The following is a 19,712-nucleotide window of genomic DNA, read 5'->3' on the forward strand; positions in this document are numbered from 1 at the left end:
GGCCGGCCTACCCCCACAGCAGACAGACAGACAGAGGTGGCCAGGAAGCAGCTCCACTGAGCCAGGAAGGAAATGGGGGGTGGGAGGGGGCTTAAAATAGCAGCTCTGCCTGGGGGCTGGGACAGGGAGGCCGCTCCTGGCCCCTCTGCCCGCTGCCCAAGGGCGCGGGTACAAGTTGGAGGTGCAGGGCTGTGAGGGTTCACCCTGTAGAGCTCACTGAGCAACTCTGCACAAGGACCGGGGTTTGAGGCCCGGCCGGGCGCCACAGGGAGGCTTTGTGAGCACAGCTGCGGCATCTCTCTGTCTCTCATCTCTCCTTCTGCGGAATTGTGCAGGTGCAAAGCTACTAAAGGAAACCAAACAGAACAGGGCTGGGGAGGCAGCAAGACGCTTATGCACAAACAAAATCGAAAGGAAACAGCTCTCAGGGGCCGGGTGGTGGTGCACACGGTCGGGTCGGGCACTCACATTACAGGACACAAGGCCCCGGGGTCGAGCCCCTGCAGGGGAGCTTCGCGACTGATGAAGCAGGGCTGCAGGTGTCTCCCTGTCGCTGGACCCCTCTCCTCTCGATCTCTGTCTCCATCCAATAATAAAGATAATAAAAATCATAAAAAAAAACAAAAACCAACACAAAACACCTATCTGTGGGGGAGCCGGGCGGTAGCACAGCAGTTAAGCTCACGTGGCGCCAAGCACAAGGACCGGTGCAAGGCTCCCAGTTCGAGCCCCTGGCTCCCCACCTGCAGGGGAGTCGCTTCCCAGGCGGTGAAGCAGGTCTGCAGGTGTCTGTCTTTCTCTCCCCCTCTCTGTCTTCCCCTCCTCTCTCCACTTCTCTCTGTCCTATCCAACAACGATGACATCAGTAACAACAATAATAATAACTACAACAATAAAACAATAAAGAGAGCAGCAAAAGGGAATAAATAAATACATATTAAAAAAAAAAACAGGGCAGAGGGGTAGATAGCATAACGGTTATGCAAAAAGACTCTCACGCCCGAGGCTCCAAAGTCCCAGGTTCAATCCCCTGCACCACCATAAACTAGAGCTGAGCAGTGCTCTGGTGGTAAAACAAAAACAAAAACAAAAACAAACCACCTCTCGTGCCTGAGGCTCCAAAGCCTCAGGTTTGAAGCCCCAGCAACACCATGATGAAAGCTGAGCAGGGATCTTGGGAAAAAGAAAACAAAATGGGAAACTGAGGCCCAGGACGTGCGGGTCCACCAGCAGAACCTGACCCCAACTCCGCAGCTTTTTCAAGCGCTCTCCGCCTTGGGCCCCTATGGCACGGTGATGTCACCGCCCAATAGCCCTCTAGCGAGTTTCGAACCCACCACTCGCACTTCCACTCCACTTTCTCGGGAAGGGCGTGACCACCCAGAACGAGCGCGAGGGCTTGTGGGAGCTGTAGTCCCGCCCCCGCTGGCGCCTGATGCTGTCGTCGAGGCGCGAACTACCTTCCCGGCGTGCTGCGCGGCACAGCAGAGGCGTGACGTAAGGGGAGTTGTCGAGCTACTTTTTTGGCGCGCTGGGCCTTGTGGGACTTGTAGTCCGCGCCCCACCTCCGCCTGGCGCCGCCCCCGGCGAGAAAACTACGCTCCCGGCGTGCCCCACGGCGGGGCGGAGGCGGGGCGGCGGCGGGTTGCTAAGACTTGTTGAAGCGCAGCGCTCGCACCGTGCTCCCAGGTAAGCGCGCGGCCCCGCTGCGTGGCCGCGTCGCCTGCCCGGCCCCCAGATGGGGTTCGTGCGGGGCGGGGCGGGGCGCCGGGGAGGGGAGTTGTGGGCTGCTCGGGCGTGAGGAAGGGGCTGGGGGCCGGGACGCGCGCCGCGCGGGGAGGTGGCCGGGACCGAAGCGCCTGTGCGCGTGCGCAGAGCCGGGGACGAGCCCCCCCCCCCCACCTTGCGCCCGGGCTGCACTGCGCCTGCGCGCCCCGACCCCAGACCCCACCCCCGGGGGCTTCGCGCCGGGATCTTGCTGCGCGGCATCCGGACCCGACCACGTGGCGGCCTTCTGCCGCGTACAGGAGGGGAAGCTGCTAGGCCGGGGCGCGCCCCACCCTCCCAGCCCCACATAGTCTACAGACTTTTTCTCTTTGAGATAACTGCTGAGCTCTGGCTGCTGGTGGTGCTGGGGATTGGACCCCGCGCCCTCGGAGCCTCAAGCACGAGAGTCTGTTTGCAGAACCATCTGCTGTCTCCCCAGAGCCAAAAGCTCATTTCTTTATAAATCAGGCCACCCAAGGGGTGGCGCCATGGTTAGAGCCTGGACCTCCCCGACGTGGGATCCTGGGTTCTCCCTCCCACCTTCGCTGATGAGAGCGATCAAGTGAATCCTTTACTTTCTCCCCTTCTTTCATGACTTCGAGGCAGCCACGACGTACCACCCGTGCAGCTGCACCCTCCCACCCCCATTTCCTTGATTTTTGTGGAACCAGGGCCTCACGTTTGGGCAGACAGCTCAGGGCCGCTTTTCTCGCTCTTGGGCAGAGGAGGGAGAGACACCACAGCTCGGGCTTCCTCCAGTGCTGCAGCACCTTCCATGCGGTGCCCGGGCTCCCTCCCACATGCGTGTGCAGCAAGGCAGGGGCCCTCCAGCCTCCCTCGCGGTGGCCGCCGCCTGCCTTGATTTCTGCTGGTCAGGGGAAAGGAGCCTGCAAGGCCTGGACTCTTAACCACCGAGCCACCCCCCCCCCCCGGCCCCTCTTAGCTTTCTTTAATGCCAGGAACAAAAAGCCAGCCGTCTCCTTAACAGACTTGAAGCTAGAGAGGGAGAGAGTGATAATAGCAGAGCGCCCTGGGGATGAGTGAAGCCGGGGCTGGAACCTGGGGCTGGAACCTGGGGCCTCGCCCACTGTGCGCCTGCCCTGGACAGAATTCGGGGAGGGGGCACCCTCAGTTAAGCACACAGGCCGCTAGGCACAGGCCCCGGTTCAAGGCCCTGCTCCCTACCCCCCTGCACAGGGGAAGCTTCATGGAGGGCAGGTCTGCAGCGGTCTCTCCACCTCTCCTTCTCTCAGGTTCTGGCTGTCCTCTCTAATAAAGTTTCCCTTTTTTCAAACGGCTCCCGGGAGCGGCGGGTGTGTGTTGCTGGCAGTGAGCCCCAGCGTTAACCCCGGAGGGGAGGCCGAGATAGAAAGACCAGACTTCAGCCTGGGCCTCTCAGGCACCCCTCCCGCCTTAGTCAGGGCCCTCCGTGGCGTCCCGGCCTCCCTCCTGGGAGCACGACAATGAAGTGATGGCCAGACCCCCCCCCCCCAGCAGTCTTGTGCCGTCCACATGACCCATGTCCTCCAGGGCCTCGGCCCACCCCGGGCGGATCTGTGGCCACTTGTTCTGGGCCGCCCGAGGTCTCACTCTGGGGACAAAGGGCACTGTGTCCCCTGCCGGGACCCTGTCCCAGCGGCTGCCTACCCCCCCAACCCCCCCGCCCCAGGCAGTACTGAGCCTGGCCTGGCCCCCAGCTCCGGGCACAGGGGCCCCGGGTCTCAGCCAGGGCCGGCCGGGCGGTCTCCGGTGGTCTTCTGGCCCCCGCAATGCAGGGGCTGGAAACCGGGGCTTCAGGCCTGAGAGTCTGGCGCTCTGCCCGCCGCGGCACCCCTCCCTTCCTCCAGGGAGACGCGGCCCAGCCCCGCACCACCAACAGCCCTGGCTGGCTGGGGACAGCCGGCCCCCAAGGCCGCAGGGTCAGTCCCGGCTCTGCCACAGGGTGGGGGCTAGAGCTCGGGGCACAGGGCTCCGTCCCACGCCGCCTCCCTCTCTGTTTCTGTCTCACTAATGAATACATATGTCTGTCTTTGTGTTTTGTTCTAGACAGAGGGAGAGAGACAGAGAGGGAGAGAGAGAGAGAGGCAGAGAGGAGGCACCCCAGCCCTGCTGCCCGCCACCCTGACACCTCTGCTTGCTTGGCATGCACGCGGCCACCCCTGTTGGGCCTCGAACCCAGGTCCCTGCAAGGTAGAGCAGAGCTTGCGCTCAGCTGGGTCCGCCGCCCCGGGGGTGGGGAGCCGCCAACAGGCCGCAGGAAATCAGCCTCTCGCCACGTGGAAGACAGACTAGAAGACAGACGCGAACCGGGGCTCCAGAGACCCAGCTGGAGAAGAGGAGCCTCTGGCTCCCGGGGTGGCTGGCAGTTCCTGCGGGACTTGGGGGTCCCCGTCCAGTGTCCCGTGGAGGACCCCGAGCATGGCGGCAGGCCTGGAGCCCCGGGGGAAGAGTCTGCAACTTGAGGAGGAGACCCCGGCTGCCCAGAAAGGAACCACGGAGCACCAGGGAGAGGTCCTGGACCCTCGGGGGGAGAACACGGACCCCCAGGCGGAGGAGACCCTGGAACTTGAGGAGGACAGCCTGGGTGCCCAGGGACACGTGGCACGGCAGCAGGCGGAGAGCCCGGACCCGCGGGGGGAGCCCGCAGAGCCCTGGGACGTGCAGCCGGTGCTGTCGGAGCTGCAGGCGGAGCCGGTGGAGCTGCTGCCGGCCGTGGCGGCGCCGGTGCTGGAGCCGCAGGAGACGGCGCGGCTGGTGGCGGCCGTACGGGCGCTGCACCCGCTGCCAGGCCTGCCCCACCTGAAGCGCGTGCGCGGGGGCGCGTGCCCGGGGCCCCCGCACCTGCTGCTGTGCCTGGCGCGCGCCCCCGGGCTGCCCCCGCCTCTGAGCGCGCTGCTGCCGGGCCTGGACGTGCGCGGCCTGGGCGCCCCGCTGCCCGTGCGCGTGCCCGCGCGGCGCCCCCTGACCCCGGAGCAGCGGGAGCGCGCGCGCGCCGCCTGGCCCACGGCCTTCCGCGAGGACGCGCAGCTGGCGCGCGCGCTGGACGGCCGGCTGTTCCCGGGGCCCGAGCGCGCGGCCCTGCGCGCGCACATGGCAGGGGCGGTGCGCGCGGCGCTGCGGGCGCGCGCGCGGGGGCTGCGGGCCGTGGGCGCCGTGGCGGTGGAGCCCGGGTCCGGCAGGGTGCTGGCCACCGCGCACGACGCCCGCGGGCCCTGCCGGCCGCTGCGCCACGCCGCCATGGAGTGCCTGGACCTGGTAGCGCGCGGCCAGGGCGGGGGCGCGCACGGTCCGCCCGCCCCCGCGCCCCCGGCTTGCGCCCCCGCCCCGGGCCCCGACGGGCAGCCCTACCTGTGCACGGGCTGCGACGTGCTGCTGACCCGCGAGCCCTGCGTCATGTGCGCCATGGCCCTGCTGCACTCGCGCGTCCGCCGCGTCTTCTACGGCGCCCCCTCGCCCGACGGCGCCCTGGGCACCCGCTTCCGCGTGCATGCGCACCCCGACCTCAACCACCGCTTCCAGGTGTTCCGCGGCCTGCTGGAGGCACAGTGCCGGGAGCTGGACCCCGACCCCTAGGCCCCTCGCAGGGTCTTCCGCGGCCTCCTGAGCCCTTCCGGAACCTTCAGGGACCTCGCAGGAGCCTCCCAGGACCTTCCTGAATCTTCTGGGACCTCGCAGGAGCCTCCCGGGACCTTCCTGAATCTTCTGGGACCTCGCAGGGCCTCCCAGGCCCTCCCAGGCCCTTCCTGAACTTTCCAGGACCTCGCAGGGCTTCCCAGGCCCTTCCTGAATCTTCTGGGACCTCGCAGGAGCCTCCCGGGACCTTCCTGAATCTTCTGGGACCTCGCAGGGCCTCCCAGGCCCTTCCTGAACTTTCCAGGACCTCGCAGGGCTTCCCAGGCCCTTCCTGAATCTTCTGGGATCTCGCAGGGCCTCCCGGGACCTTCCTGAACTTTCCGGGACCTCGAAGGGCTTCCCAGGCCCTTCCTGAACCTTCTGGGATCTCGCAGGGCCTCCCAGGCCCTTCCTGAACCTTCTGGGATCTTGCAGGGCCTCCCAGGTCCTTCCTGAACCTTTCAGGGCCTCCCAGTTCCTCGCAGGACCTTTCTGAAATTTCCAGGACCTTCTTGAACCTTCCAGGACTTCACAGGGCCTCCCAGGCCCTTCCTGAACCTTCCAGGACCTTGCAGGACCTTCCTGAACCTTCCAGGACCTCCCAGGGCCTCCCAGGCCCTTCCTGAATCTTCTGGAATCTCGCAGGGCCTCCCAGGACCTTTCTGAAATTTCCAGGACCTTCCTGAACCTTCTAGGACCTCGCAGGGCCTCCTGGGATCTTTCGGGACCTTCTGGGACTCTCCAAGCCTCCCAGGACCTTCCAGAACCTCCCGGGACCTTCCAGGCTTCCTGCGACCAGCCGGGAACTCCAGGACATCCTGAGACCGCCCGGAGCCCTCGGCCGTCCAGGGCTTTCCAGGCCGTGCAGACAGGGACGCCAGGCACACATCGGCTCGTTCAGGATTTTGTTACTGGGTTTGAAGCCAACGTCAGGAAAAGGGAACCCCAGAGGCGGGGCAAAGCCAGCGGCTGCCTGAGATCAGAAGCCTGGGTTTCAGGCCCAGCACCGCAGGCCAGTGCCATGGCGGCCCGGGGCAGGCAGGGTGGTTGCGGGGAGTCCGGGACCTGGAATAAAAGGGTGTGGGACTTACGGCAGCATGGAGTTGGCGTGTAGCGGGGGCTGCAGAAGGGACTCGCGCACACCACAGCCTAGCACACGCACGGCCACCCACATATACTGCCTTGCACACTCACAGCCACACGCACGGCCTCGCACACTTACGGCCACCCATACGCACGGCCTCGCACATGCACGGCCGGCCTCGCACACGCACAGGATGAAGGCCTGATTCGGGCCCCAGGTCCTGAGCGCCCTGTGCTGGTGCCCAGCCTCCTTCACTCGATCAAGTAAGTAAGAGATGAAGGCCGCCCGCCTGCCGTGGGCGCACAGTGGACGGCGCTGGGCTCTCAAGCCCAAGGCCCTGAATTCAGGCCCCAGCATGGCATGTGCCAGGGGAGGCTCTGCTACTCCTCGTCTCACTATGAAAATAGAGAAGTCTCGCAGGAGATGACTTTGAAAAATTAGGAGAGGCGTCTGGGGAGACAGCAGACCGGCACTACAAACAGACTCTCCTGCCTGAGGCTCCAGGCCCCAGGTTCAACCCCAGGCACCACCATCAGCCGGAGCTCTGGGGTCTCTGCCTCTCTGTTGTCTTTCTCCACAGCGCTGTTCAGCACTGGCTGGCAGGGGTGCTGGGGTTGAACCTGGGACTTTGGAGCCTCTGATAGGAGTCTCTGCAGAACACCCCTTTGCCATCTCCCCAGCCCTTCTCTCTCTCATAACAAATGAAGGTCCTTGGGTACACGCGTAGCAGCTGACCGGTGGCCAGGGTGGAGCAGTGGACAGGCCGTTAGACTCCGGGGCGTGAGGTCCCGAGTTCAGTCTCCGGCAGCACACGGACCAGACTCTTTCTCCTGCTGCCTTTCTCAGTAAAGAACTTTAAACGGGGGGAGGTGCCAGGGTGGTGATGCACCTGGTTGAGTGCACATGACAATGTGCACAGACCCAGGTTCGAGCTCCCGTTCCCTACCAGCAGCGGAAAACTTTGTAAGTAGTGAAGCTTCTTTGCAGGGGTGTCTCTGTCTCTCTCCCTCTCTATCACCCCCTTCCCTCTCAAATTCTGTCTGTCTCTATCCAATAAATAAATAGGGATAATTAAAATATTTAAAAATAGTGTGGTCCGGGAGGCGTCGCAGTGATAAAGCTTTGGACTCTCAAGCATGAGGTCCCGAGTGGAGGGACGCCTTGTTAAGCGCACACGTTACAGTGCACAAGGACCCGGGTTCAAGCCCCTTGCCCCCACCTGTGGGGGGAAGTGGTGATGAGGAAGCCGGACAGCTGGTGTCTCTCTCTCTCCTGCTTCCCTCTCAATCTCTGGCTGTCTCTATCCACTAATAGAGCTAATACAATTTAAAAGATAAAGAAAACTGGAGAGCATAATGGTTCCGCCCAGAGACCCTCCCACCCGAGGCGCTGAGATCCCGGGTTCAATCCTCCCCGGCACCTTCGTCAGCCAGAGCTCAGTGGGGCAGCAAGAGAGAAACTTAACCGAAAGGCGGCCAAGTCTGGGAGGTGCCGACTGAGCCAAGAGCCGCCTCCACGTGCCCCCCGCCATCACCCGGCCGGCCCGGCGGGTGCTGTGCCCACCCTCTCAGTAAAGGGACAGGCCTGGGAGGAGACCTGGGGGCGAGGGAGCTGGGCTCGCAGGCCTGAGGTCCTGAGTTCAATTCCATGGCAGAGACGGAGAGGGAGGGAAGTGTTGAGGGCTGGGAGATGGCAGGATGGTTCTCCAAAGAGACACTCCGGAGTGCCAGGTTCCGTCCCCAGAACTCAGCAGGGCTCTGGGGTAAATAAAATGAAGCAAATCGCTGGCACATTAAAAAAAAGAAGAAGAAAGAAATGCCGGATCTGGGCTTTGGCCCCAGGACCCCAGCCGGTACCATCCGGGCCCTCGGGTGGGGGTGGGGGTGGGGCGGTACCCCAGCTCTGGGTCCTCCAGCCCCCTGACTCTGGCTGTCCCCCACAGGTGGCTGCAGACACCCGTGCCCCCCAGCGGAAATGCCAGGTGAGAGGCGCCCACGGGGGCTGTCCTCAGGGCGGGCAGAGCTCTCTGGCCGGCAGGGGCGCTGCAGCTCCTGGGAGCCCCGTCTCGCCTGTCTCCTCTGCGGGGCCGCAGTGAAATCCCACGCTTGACACCCTAGCCGCAGCCTAACCAGGATAAGCAGGGAGGGGTCTGAGCGCTCCCCTGGCTGCCCACGGTGCAGACCTGCTCAGGCCCACCCTCCCCGGACAGAGACCACAGGAGGGCTGTGGGGGTGCCCCGGGTTCGAGCCTTGCACCAGCTGGAAGCTACATGGAGGAGCGGGACTGGGGCATCTCTCCTCTTGTCTCTGTCTCTCTGTCTTTTGTGTGTGCCTAACACTTTTCAGTTTTCCACATAATAATTCAACCCCGACTAGGTCCTCCTCTGCCAACATGTTCCAGGACAAGGAACATAATGACAGGGAGGGCCGGCTCTGGCTCTGGCTCTGGCTCTGGCTCTGGCTCTGGCTCTGGCTCTGGCTCTGGCTCTGGCTCTGGCTCTGGCTCTGGAGCGGAGGAAGCCCAGAGGCCACAGGCGAGTCTGAAGAGTCTGGGGGGCAGCCTGTGGGGCTCTGTGGGGGGCCGCTGTCTGGGATGGAGACCCCTAGGCTGCAGGCTGCCTGTCTGTCCAGTCCCCACCCCTGCCCTGTCTCTGTCCCCCGCCCCATCCTGGCCCACTGGCCCCCGTGTTCAGTCCCAGTCCTCTGTGGGTCCCCTATCAGTCCCCGTCCTAGTCCCTGTCCCTATCCCAGTCCGTCCATCTGTCTGTCTGTCCCCAGGGAAGGAGAACAACTTCCCTCCGCTGCCCGGCTTCCTCCCGCTGCGGCCCTGCTTCTACCAAAACGTCACTGAGGAGATTCCTGCAGAACACCAGGTGCTGGTGAAGCGCATCTACCGCCTGTGGCTGTGTGAGCGCGGGACTCGGGGACGGGCGGGACAGGGACGGGGAGGCGGCCAAGCTTGCGGGCCAGTAGTGCAGGGTGGGGCCGGAGGACGGGACAGGGGATGTGGGGGTGGAGAACGGGGGGTGGGGGTGGACGGTGGACGGGCACCCGGCTTGGGGCCCTGCCCGCACCCCAACTGACCCGCCTGCGCCCGCCCCACCCCCCAGTCTACTGCCTGACGCTGGCCGTCAACCTGGCCGTCTGTCTGCTCTGGTGGGTCGCGGGCGGCGCGGGGGCCAACTTCGGGCTGGCCCTGCTCTGGTTGCTGCTCTTCTCGCCCTGCGCCTACGTCTGCTGGTTCCGGCCAGCCTACAAGGCCTTCCGGTGAGGCCCAGCCTCCTGAGCAGGGGAGGGAGACGGCGGCGGGCACACCCGGTCTGCGGCAGCCTGCTGCCCGAGGCCCCGAGGCCCCAGGTTCCATCCCCAGCACCACCATCAGCCAGAGTGAGCTGGGCTCTGGGCTACTCTCCATGGAATAAAGTGAGAAATAGAGATAGCGAGTGGAAGGGGGGAGAGGGACCCCCGCCACACCCATCACACTGCCAGCTGCTCCCGTGCGGAGCCCGAGAAGGTCAGAGGTCAGGGCACAGGCAGGGCCCAGTGGGAGGCACCCTCCCCTCCGCTCCCCTCCGCTCCTCTCCCCTCTCCTCTTTCTTCCCGCAGGGCCGACAGCTCCTTCAACTTCATGGCCTTCTTCTTCGTCTTCGGGGCACAGTTTGTGCTGACCGTCATCCAGGCCGTGGGCATCTCAGGATGGGGCGCCTGGTAAGGGCCGGGGGGTGGGCCGGACCTCCTCAGCCGGGTGAGCCTCACCAGTGGGCCCCATTCCTTCATCTTTTATCTAGTTTAGTGCGTGCTGGGCACTGACAGATTGGCGGCAGGTGGCGACCACCTGGCAGAACTCATGCGTCCCAGTGCTCAAAAGAGCCGGGTTCGAGGACCCGGGTTCGAGGCCCCGGCTCCCCACCTGCAGGGGGGTCACTTCATAGGCGGTGAAGCAGGTCTGCAGGTGTCTGTCTTTCCCCCTCTCTGTCTTCCCCTCCTCTCACCATTTCTCTCTGTCCTATCCAGCAACGACAACATCAGTAAGTACAACAATAAAAACAACAAGGGCAACAAAAAAGGAAAAATAAGTAACAATAAAAAGACTTTTAAAAGAATCAAGGGCCACAAAAGGGAATAAATATTAAAAAAATTTTTAAAAAAAAGGGAAAGAGAAAGAGGAAAAGTGGCCGCTGGGAGCAGTGGATTCCTAGTGCCAGCGATAACCGTGGGCGCAGGAAAGTCAAACAGAGAAAGGAGAGAGCGGCAGTCCGTGGTCCTCGAGTTGCTGCCCAGCATCCACCCGGCCCCCCTCCTTCCCTCACCTCACGCTAGTGGGGGACCCCTCTACCCCTCTCTGGAGCGGCCCCGCCTTTGCCTTCTGCGTCTTGTTGGCTCAGTGCCGCTCTTTGCATATGGAGGCTCTGGGCCTGCTCAGATGCCCACGGCCCGTCTCGCCCTTTGCAGCGGCTGGCTGGCGGCCGTGGGCTTCTTCCAGGTCAGAGTGTGGGCCGCCGTCTTCATGCTGGTCCCCGCCGTCATGTTCACGGTGGCCGCAGCCGCCATGGCTTTCGTCATCCTGAAGGTGCGTCCTCAGTGCCCCCCCCACCCCCGGCACCCCTGTGGCCAGTCTCCGTCTCTCGGTCATCTTGGCGGGTGGGGGTCGGCTCCCGGCACCCCGCCCCAGCCCCGTCCCTCCCCGGCCCGCAGGTGCACAGAATCTACAGGGGCGGAGGTGGCAGCTTGCAGAAGGCCCAGACGGAGTGGAGCTCGGGCACATGGCGGGACCCGCCCAGCCGGGAGGCCCAGTTCAACTTCTCGGGGAACAGCCTCCCCGAGTACCCCACCGTGCCCAGCTACCCGGCAGCTGGCGGCCAGTGGCCGTAGGGCTGCCTGCCCCGGAAGCCCCGTTCGCCTCCAGCGACTTGTGGCTTCCTGGCTGCTTCCTGAACCTTCTGCCTTGGACGTCCCGGGCGGCTGCCAAGCCCTTCTGCCGTCTGCCCGTCTGTCCATTCCGGGTGTTGAATCTGGCCGCCCCGCCGTGCAGGCGCGGAGAGGGGCCAGTGGGGGTCGGTGATCTCTGTGCCTTGGGGGCCGTCTGCCCGCCCTCCCTGCCCGCATGGCAGGTGCCCGGTGGGCCGCTGGGGGCCCGTCTTTGAGGGGGAGGGGGCGCCAAGCTCTGCCCCCAGTGAGCTGGGAAACCTGGGGAACTGCCTGGAAATAAAAGCGCCCTTTCCCCAGCGCGGGGTGTGTGTCAGGAGCCGGCCCGCACCTCACCCGCCCGCCTCGCCCTCTGCCGCGCCCGCTGCCACCCCAGGTCCCACCCCCACCCGCCACAGGGGAGCCGCCCCGGTCTGGGCTGTTGTCTTTCCTGCGAGGCGCTGGGGAGCTTCGTGAGCGGTGAGGCAGGTCTCTGTCCCTCTGGCTCCCTCCCCTCTCCATCTCTGTCTCTGCCCAATAGTAAATACAAAGCGTCTTTGGAAAAAAGACCAAATGCGAAGCTGGGCGGCGGCGCAGCAGGCTAAGCGCACGTGGCGCAAAGCGCAGGGAGGATCCCGTGAGGATCCCGGTTCGAGCCCCGGCTCCCCACCTGCAGGGGAGTCGCTTCCCAGGCGGTGAAGCAGGTCTGCAGGTGTCTGTCTGTCTCTCCCGCTCTCTGTCTTCCCCGCCTCTCTCCATGTCTCTCTGTTCTACCCGACAACAAAGACATCAACAATAACAATAATATCCACAACAACATTAAAAGAAACAAAAGGGGAAATAGTTAAAAAGAGCTCAGTTTATTACGTCAGGAGGGAGACACAGAGCTTGTCTGGCGCCGGCGGAGCCAGGTGCCCCAGGCCTGGCCCGGGGTGGGGCGGTGGGGGAGGCCCCGGCCTCTGGGCCCCAGCGCCACATGGGAAAGCACACAGCACCGGGGAGGCAGGTCCGGGCTGCTGGCTGTGGGGGTCTTGTGGGAGCGGTGCTCCCCGCCCGCCTGCTCCCCCAGACCCACGGCCATGGAGGGGGCCAAGACAAGGGTCGACTTTGGGATTTTCTTTTCCTTCTTCCCCAGAGCGCTGCTGGGGCTGGAACCTGAGCTGCCCGGGGCCGGGGGGCCGCAGAGGGGCCCCCAGCCTCAGTTTTCACTTTTGTCCCCCGGGGGCTCGCGCGGACGTCTTCCTTCTGGCGTCGGCGCACCGGACTGCGCGCCCACGAGAGCGCGAAGACCCGCGCCCGCGCCGCCGGCCGCGCCCGCAGTGGGAGGCGTCGCCCTTCCCGCTGGATTTCCGGCTCTATCCAGCCGGCAAACGCGGCAGTGCGGCCCCGCGCCCGCCACCGAGCGCAGACCCCCGCTCGGGCTGCGGGCTGCGGGCTGCGGGCTGCGGGCTGCGAGCGGGCAGGGGCCGGGGGCCGGGGCCGCCTCTGCTCCGGGGGTGCAGGGAGCCGCGCGGGCGCCGGGGCGGGGCGGGGCGGGGCGGGAGGCGACGTCACCGCGCGAGGCCCCGCCCCCGACGAGGCGTGGGGAGGCCGTGACGTCACAGGACGCGCCCCGGCGACCGACCACGCGTCGCCATGACAACACGGGAGCTCCGCCCGCCGCCCAGCGAGCCCCCGTGCGTCCGCCTCCCCGGGCCGCCGAGCGCCGCCCGGCCCCCGACCGGGCGCCGTGACGTCACCCCGGGCGCCGCCGGGTCTCGGCCTCGCGCGCCGACGTCACGCACGCGCCGCGCCTGCGCACCGGCCCCGGCCCCGCCCCCCGCGCGGGTGGTGTCAGCGCGGCGGCGACGCGACGAAACGCGGGAGCCGGGCCCCGCGCCCGACCGCCGGCGGCATGAGGAGACCCGCGGCGCGGCTGCGGGGGCGCGGGAGGGCGCCGGAGAGAGCGCGGGGACCGGCGCCGCGCTGCTGAAGGACGTCGCCCGGACACGGCCCTGAACGCGACTGAACGAGGTACGGGGGCCGCGGAACCCGACGTTGCCTCCCGGGGAGCCCCGCACCCCGCGGCCAGGGAGCCCCAACCCGTGATCAGGGAGCCCCAACCCGCGGCCAGAGAGCCCCGCACCCCGCGGCCAGGGCACCCCGCGGCCAGGGAGCCCCGCACCCCGCGGCCAGGGAGCCCCGCACCCCGCGGCCAGGGAGCCCCGCACCCCGCGGCCAGAGAGCCCCGCACCCCGCGGCCACGGAGCCCCGCACCCCGCGGCCAGGGAGCCCCGCACCCGGGCTCGCCCGGTCCTGCAGCCGCGCCCCGCACTGGAGTCCACCCCTGCGCCTTCTGGCCCCCGCCCCGCCCCCACGAAGCAGGTTGCGGGCGGCCGGGGTCACCGCAGACGGGAGCCGCCGCAGTGCCGGGACCCCCATGCAGCCAGGCCCCGCGGTGGGGTGCGGTGGGTGGGCGCCCCGGGGCCGCTCTCCGGGCCGCTGGCGGGAAGCGCCGTCCTGTCCTCACTGCCCGCCGTCCGTCTCCCCCGTCTTGTCCCGCCGCGCCCGCTCTCCCTCCCTCTTCTGCACCCCTTGCTCTCGTCTCGTCTCGTCTCGTCTCTCCCTCCCGCCCCCGCCCCCGCCGAGCAGCTGGGAGCCCCGCCACAGGTCCCGGCCAGCGAGGTGAGGGGCGCGGGGCGCGGGGCGCGGGGCGCGGCCCGGGCGGGGCGGGGCGGGTCTGTGACGTCACTGAGCGGCGGGTTCGGGGTTCGAGTCCGGCGCCGGGCCTGGCCCCAAGATGGAGGACCCCGGGAACACCAGGGCCGGTAACTGGGGGGGCGGCCGGGGCGGGGGTCGAGGGGGCGGGCGGGCGGCGGGCGCGCGGGGCAGTCGGGGTGGGGGAGCCGCCGCAGCCGCCTGTGTCCGCAGCCGGGCGCCGCCAGCAGTGAGGAGCGCGAGGGCATGCGGCCAGAGCCCCCCGCCGCCCGGCCCAGCAGCCTCAGCAGCCCGCGGCCCATGGCGGCCTAGGGGCGGGCAGCCCCGCGGGGACGGGCGGCCGCATGGAGCCGGACAAGGCGGCCCGGGACGACGACGGCCGCAGGGCGCCCAGGGGCGGCGCGCGCTCGGGCCACGGGGCGCGCGGCGGGGCCTCCTCGGGGGTGCTGATGGTGGGCCCCAACTTCCGCGTGGGCAAGAAGATCGGCTGCGGCAACTTCGGGGAGCTGCGGCTCGGTGAGCGCGGGGCGGGCGGGCGATGCTGGGCACCGGCGCCCCGGCCCCGCTGACCCCCGCCCGGCCCGGCCCGGCCCGGCCCGCCCCGCAGGAAAGAACCTTTACACGAATGAGTACGTGGCCATCAAACTGGTGAGTCGGCCGCCCTGCCCTGCGCTCGCCGCCCGCCCCGGACCCCTGCGCCGCTGACCGCCCGCCGCCCGCCCGCGCCCCCCCCCCCCAGGAGCCCATCAAGTCGCGGGCGCCGCAGCTGCACCTGGAGTACCGCTTCTACAAGCAGCTCAACACGGCAGGTGCGGGCGGCCGGGCTGGGGGGCGGGGCGGGGTGGGGCGGGGCGGGGGGAGCGGCCAGCCCACCGCCCCGCACGCCCGCAGAGGGCGTCCCGCAGGTGTACTACTTCGGGCCGTGCGGCAAGTACAACGCCATGGTGCTGGAGCTGCTGGGGCCCAGCCTGGAGGACCTGTTCGACCTCTGCGACCGCACCTTCACGCTCAAGACGGTGCTCATGATCGCCATCCAGCTGGTGCGCGGGCGGGCGGGGCGGGGCGGGGCGGGCGGGGCGCATGCTCGGCAGGGGCGGGGCGGGGCGCGCGCGGTGCCCTCCCCGACTTGGCGGCCACGCAGATCACGCGCATGGAGTACGTGCACGCGCGGAGCCTCATCTACCGCGACGTGAAGCCCGAGAACTTCCTGCTGGGTCGGCCGGGCAGCCGGCGGCAGCACGCCATCCACATCATCGACTTCGGGCTGGCCAAGGAGTACATCGACCCGGACACGCGCAAGCACATCCCTTACCGCGAGCACAAGAGCCTGACGGGCACGGCGCGCTACATGAGCGTCAACACGCACCTGGGCAAAGGTGCGGCCGCGGGGGCGGGGGGGCGGGGGGGGGGCGCGGGCGGGGCGGGCTGATCGCTGTCCCCGCAGAGCAGAGCCGGCGCGACGACCTGGAGGCTCTGGGCCACATGTTCATGTACTTCCTGCGCGGCAGCCTGCCCTGGCAGGGCCTCAAGGTGCGCGGGGGGCGCGGGGGCGGGCGGGGGGGTGCGGGGGGCGCCCGCGTTCTGACCATCAACCCCGCGCAGGCCGACACGCTCAAGGAGCGCTACCAGAAGATCGGGGACACCAAGCGCGCCACGCCCATCGAGGTGCTGTGCCACAGCTTCCCGGGTGAGCCCCGCCCCGCCTGCCCCCGTGACCCCGCCTGCCCCGTGACCGAGACCCGGCTTGGCCCGTGACCCCGCCTGACCCCGCCCCCAGAGGAGATGGCCACCTACCTGCGCTACGTGCGGCGCCTGGACTTCTTCGAGAAGCCGGACTACGACTACCTGCGCAAGCTCTTCTCCGACCTGTTCGAGCGCAGCGGCTTCGTGTTCGACTACGACTACGACTGGGCCGGCAAGCCGCTGGTGCGGGGCGGGCCGGGGCGGGCCGGGGCGGGGTGCCGGGCCGGAGTGACCGACCGAGTGAGTGACGGCCGCCCCGCAGCCCACGCCCGTCGGCCCGGCGCACGGAGAGCTGCCTGCGCAGACCCAGCAGCCGCGAGAGACCACCCTGCTGCACTGCCGGAACCAGGTGCGCGGCGCCCCGCCGCCTCTGCCCTGTGCTGCCGGCCGGGCCAGGGTGCGGGGCGGTCAGAGGGCGGGGCGGGGCGGAGCCGCCCTCACCGCTCCCGCCCCGCAGGCGCTCAACTCCACCAACGGGGAGCTGAATGCGGATGACCCGACGGCTGGCCACTCGAACGCCCCCATCACGGCGCTGGCGGAGGTGGAGGTGGCAGAGGAGACCAAGTGAGGGGCGCCTCGGGCTGGGGGCCTCCCTCCCCGTTCCCTCCCACCCCGCTCCCCCGCTCACCCACCCCACCCCACCCCACCCCACCCCACCCCACCCCAGGTGCTGTTGCTTCTTCAAGAGAAGGAAGAGGAAACCGCTCCAGAGACACAAGTGACTGACGGACAGACAGACCGCCGGCCGCCCCCCTCCAAAGGCGACTCCCGGTGGGGCTCCCGCTGGGGGTGCCCCACAAAGCGGCAGCCGGGGCCTTAGCGGCTTTTTTACAATAAAGGGAAGGAAACCCGTCGGCGGCCTGAGCGTGTCCTGCCCTTGGAGCAGAGGGAAGTCCGTCCGTCCGTCCTCCGCGCCTCAGATTAGGGGGGGGGGTGCAGGTCATGGGCTGCAAGCTGTGTCCAATATGTTTCGGCCGGGTTCGAGTCCCGTGCGGCAGGGCTCCTCAAAGGCTTAGACACGGGCTGTCTCCCCGGAGGGCTTCACGCCTACAGGGCTGGTCACTGGACCCGGGGCCGCCCCGACCTCCCCTTCTGGGCCCCGTGCTCGGTGGCAGACAGGCGGCTCTTTCGTTTCTTTTATTTAAAAAATGCTCTGCGCGCCTCCTCGGGGCGCTCTGTGGCTTCGGGGCTATGGGTGGGGGTCCCCCAGGCCCTCGCTGGGGGGCTTGACGAGATGTGTTGCTGCGTGCGGGGCGGGGCGGGGCGGGGCTACGTGTAGAAGATGACCTCGGGGAGCTGCCCGTCCTCCACCGACGTCCCGTTGTTGTTCCCGGCCGCGTAGCAGAAGGTGAAGCAGGTCTTGGCGCCCGTGGTGGGAGACTCGTGGGTCACCTTCCGCAGCCCCTTGGTGCCATAGTGGGAGTCGGGGCCCTGGGGGAGGCGGCGGTGAGATCGGGGCTCAGGCCGCGGGGGCTCTGGGCCCAGGGCGCGCACCCACCTTGAGCGTGGCGCAGGCCGTGTAGTTGACGTTGGGCAGGATCTCCACGGGCTCCTTGAACATGACGCGGAAGGTGCCGGCCGAGCCGTCGCAGCTGAAGCCGGTGTCGTTCTGGCCCAGCACCGTGTTGCTGTCCGTGTGGATGATCTGGGGGGTGCGGGGCGGCAGTGAGCGCGACTGCGACTGCGGCATCCCCGAGGCCGGGCGGGAGGGGCGGCCGGCCCGTACCTGGATGTTGACTTGGTAGTCCGTGGGGCCGTGGATGGAGCCGTACAGCCCGAAGCCCACCACGAAGATGCGCTTGCTCACGGAGAACCTGCGGGGACACGCGCCGGGCTGCACCGCCGCCCTGCCCGCCACCCCCGCAGCCCGCCGCCCCCGCCGCCGGCCCACCTGATGCGGTCGCTGGTCCCACTGTAGCCCCAGCGACTCTCCACCTGCTGGAAGCGCGAAACGCAGCACTCCTTGCCCCGCAGGCAGCAGCGCGGCCGGTCGATGAAGTCCACGCGCGGCTTGGGGTTCACCGTGAAGTGCAGGAACAGGCTCACCACCTCCCGGTCCACCAGGATGCCGGACTGCGCGGGGCCTGTGGGCCGGGGGTCAGGGGCGCAGCCCAGGCAGGAATCCCCGCACCCCCGCGCAGTCCCCCCGCACCTGCAGCGAACTCCTCGATAGTCATGAGCGGGAAGCGGATGAGGCCGAGTGCCTCGCCCAGCACCTTGCGCTTGTTCTCGGGCGTGACGGCCAGCTGCTGCCGGGGACACTCGGCCTCCGCCCAGCGCACCGCCGCGCAGAACAGCCGCACCTCCCGCACGCCCAGCGTGTCGCGCTCCAGCACCGCCACCAACGTGTCTGCGGGAGGGAGGCCAGACGCGGGGTCAGTGGCGGGGCCGGGTGGGGGGCCGGCGGGTGAGGGGGCGGGGCCGGGCTCACCCAGGTCGATGTCGGTGAAGCCCTCGGCGGCGATGGCATCGGCTGTGTTCTTGTCGATGTTCTCCAGACACAGGCTGGCCAGCTGCGGCTCGTCGAACAGCCGTGCCTGCGGGAGGGGGTCGGGCCGGGGGTCAGGCGGGGGCAGGCGCCGCAGGTCCCGGGACTCCCGCAGCGGAGGGCAGGGGAGGTCGGGGAGGACGTGCACCTGCGTGAGCAGCATGAAGGCGTTGTCGGCCCGCAGGTTCTTCTTGAGGAACTCCACGCAGTGGGCCTCGAGCGCGGGCACCGCGTACTTCTTGGCCGTGTACAGCGTGGTCATCACCGTCTCGGGCCCGATCTGCACCTCGTCCGAGTACAGGAACCTGCGCCCGCGCGCGTGAGGGATCGGCGTGAGGGATTGGGCTCGCCGGCCTGCAGTCGGTCTGCGGGGGCCCCGGGACCCGCCCCGCCGGCCTCACTTGAGCAGTGCCAGGAAGGCCGCGGGCTCCACGTCCGGCAGCTCGATCTCCGTGGCCGTGGTGGCCATGCCGCCGTTGAACATGGCGTCAAACACGGCGCTGCCCACGGCCAGCACGAACCTGCGGGCGGGGCTCCGTCAGCCTGCCCGCGGCCCCGCACCCGAGGGCGGGCTGCCCCGCTGCTCCGGGTGCCTGGGGTGGGGAGGCCCCGGCTGCAGTGCAGGGCCGGCTAGCAGCACCCGCTTTCCCCCGGAGGCCGGGGGAGCCATGACTGGGGGACGCGGGGGCAAGCGCATCGGGGGTCCCGGGTGGCGGAGCGGGGAGATCGGGGGAAGGCTGGGGTCCCTGTGAGGTGTCCATGGGGCTCCGCGTCCCGGGGGGGTCACTGTCACGTCCTCGATCTGGGCGGAGGGTGCCCGCGGGGTCCTGTCCGGGGCCCCCTGTTGGCAGGGTCCCCGGTCTTGGGGGCGTCTCCGTCCTAATCCAGGTCCCTATCGAGGTCACTGCGGGTCCCGCCCCGCGTCCCCCGCCAGCCCCGCGCCCCCCGCGCCGCCGTGACCTGTGCGCCGGGATGCGCTGCGCGCCGCGGCCCTTGCCGACGAGGAAGTGCACGTCGCACAGCACCTCGTTGTTGAAGAGGAAGGCGAAGCGCTCCTGCACCGTGGGCTTGGTGGCCTGCCAGTTGTACGCCGGCTCCCGCAGCAGCGCGCCCGGCTCCTCGGCCGAAGCGGGCCCCGGGGCGGCGGCGGCGGGCCCCGGGGCGGCGGCGGCGGGCCCCGGGGCGGCGGCGGCGGCCGCGTTGCCGGGGGCCGGGGCGGCGTTGGCGCTGGGTCCCGGGGACCCCGCTCCCACCCCCGGCGGGCACGACGCGCGGCCGCCGCTCCCACCCGCCGCCATCTTGTCGTGCGCCGCGGCGGGGCGGGGCCGCGTGGGGCGGGGTCTGCGCTGCGGCGCGGGAGGGGCGTGTCCAGGATCGACCAATCAGAGCGGCACCTGGGACGAGGGGTGGAGCTCGC

The 19,712-nt window shown here is 68.4% G+C and overlaps 4 protein-coding genes across 9 annotated transcripts; 3 read left to right on the forward strand and 1 right to left on the reverse strand.

Annotated features, from left to right (window-relative positions):
• The first annotated feature begins 1,577 nt into the window (after positions 1 to 1,577).
• SCAMP4 (secretory carrier membrane protein 4) lies at positions 1,578 to 11,463 on the forward strand. 2 transcript variants are annotated; one of them, XM_007524883.3, is made up of 7 exons: positions 1,656 to 1,689; positions 8,406 to 8,444; positions 9,241 to 9,369; positions 9,573 to 9,729; positions 10,069 to 10,170; positions 10,915 to 11,032; positions 11,158 to 11,462. In XM_007524883.3, the coding sequence occupies exons 2-7, from the start codon at positions 8,438 to 8,440 to the stop codon at positions 11,332 to 11,334; spliced, it is 690 nt and encodes a 229-aa protein (XP_007524945.1). In that variant the 5' UTR covers positions 1,656 to 1,689; positions 8,406 to 8,437; the 3' UTR covers positions 11,335 to 11,462. The 2 variants fall into 2 exon arrangements, with proteins under 2 accessions (XP_060038043.1, XP_007524945.1); XM_060182060.1 differs by lacking the exon at positions 10,069 to 10,170 and having other exon boundaries at positions 1,578 to 1,689; positions 11,158 to 11,463.
• On the forward strand, positions 3,964 to 5,398 carry ADAT3 (adenosine deaminase tRNA specific 3). Its single transcript, XM_060182033.1, has one exon. It carries the CDS (start codon positions 4,186 to 4,188, stop codon positions 5,338 to 5,340), a length of 1,155 nt encoding a protein of 384 aa, XP_060038016.1. The 5' UTR covers positions 3,964 to 4,185; the 3' UTR covers positions 5,341 to 5,398.
• Positions 11,464 to 13,958: 2,495 nt separating the features above from the next.
• On the forward strand, positions 13,959 to 16,660 carry CSNK1G2 (casein kinase 1 gamma 2). Of its 4 annotated transcripts, none has more exons than XR_009547350.1 (12): positions 14,046 to 14,174; positions 14,278 to 14,580; positions 14,672 to 14,712; positions 14,804 to 14,873; positions 14,956 to 15,104; positions 15,206 to 15,440; positions 15,509 to 15,594; positions 15,667 to 15,751; positions 15,842 to 15,979; positions 16,070 to 16,156; positions 16,265 to 16,371; positions 16,475 to 16,660. XR_009547350.1 is itself a non-coding variant. In XM_060182026.1 (12 exons), the coding sequence occupies exons 2-12, from the start codon at positions 14,409 to 14,411 to the stop codon at positions 16,527 to 16,529; spliced, it is 1,236 nt and encodes a 411-aa protein (XP_060038009.1). In that variant the 5' UTR covers positions 14,046 to 14,174; positions 14,278 to 14,408; the 3' UTR covers positions 16,530 to 16,660. The 4 variants fall into 4 exon arrangements, 3 of the variants coding, with proteins under 3 accessions (XP_060038008.1, XP_060038009.1, XP_060038007.1); XM_060182026.1 differs by having other exon boundaries at positions 15,842 to 15,990; XM_060182025.1 differs by lacking the exon at positions 14,046 to 14,174 and adding an exon at positions 13,959 to 14,031 and having other exon boundaries at positions 15,842 to 15,990; positions 16,070 to 16,371.
• A 269-nt stretch (positions 16,661 to 16,929) lies between these two features.
• Positions 16,930 to 19,614, reverse strand: BTBD2 (BTB domain containing 2). 2 transcript variants are annotated; one of them, XM_060182003.1, is made up of 9 exons: positions 19,256 to 19,614; positions 18,697 to 18,816; positions 18,444 to 18,600; positions 18,239 to 18,344; positions 17,960 to 18,157; positions 17,699 to 17,880; positions 17,534 to 17,621; positions 17,306 to 17,452; positions 16,930 to 17,238 (listed from the first exon to the last, which is right to left on the reverse strand). In XM_060182003.1, the coding sequence occupies exons 1-9, from the start codon at positions 19,591 to 19,593 to the stop codon at positions 16,997 to 16,999; spliced, it is 1,578 nt and encodes a 525-aa protein (XP_060037986.1). In that variant the 5' UTR covers positions 19,594 to 19,614; the 3' UTR covers positions 16,930 to 16,996. The 2 variants fall into 2 exon arrangements, with proteins under 2 accessions (XP_060037986.1, XP_007524866.2); XM_007524804.3 differs by having other exon boundaries at positions 17,699 to 17,891; positions 19,256 to 19,611.
• Positions 19,615 to 19,712: the final 98 nt, after the last annotated feature.

Source organism: Erinaceus europaeus, chromosome 23 (genome assembly GCF_950295315.1).
Source record: "Erinaceus europaeus chromosome 23, mEriEur2.1, whole genome shotgun sequence".
Classification (NCBI taxonomy): Eukaryota; Metazoa; Chordata; class Mammalia; order Eulipotyphla; family Erinaceidae; genus Erinaceus; species Erinaceus europaeus.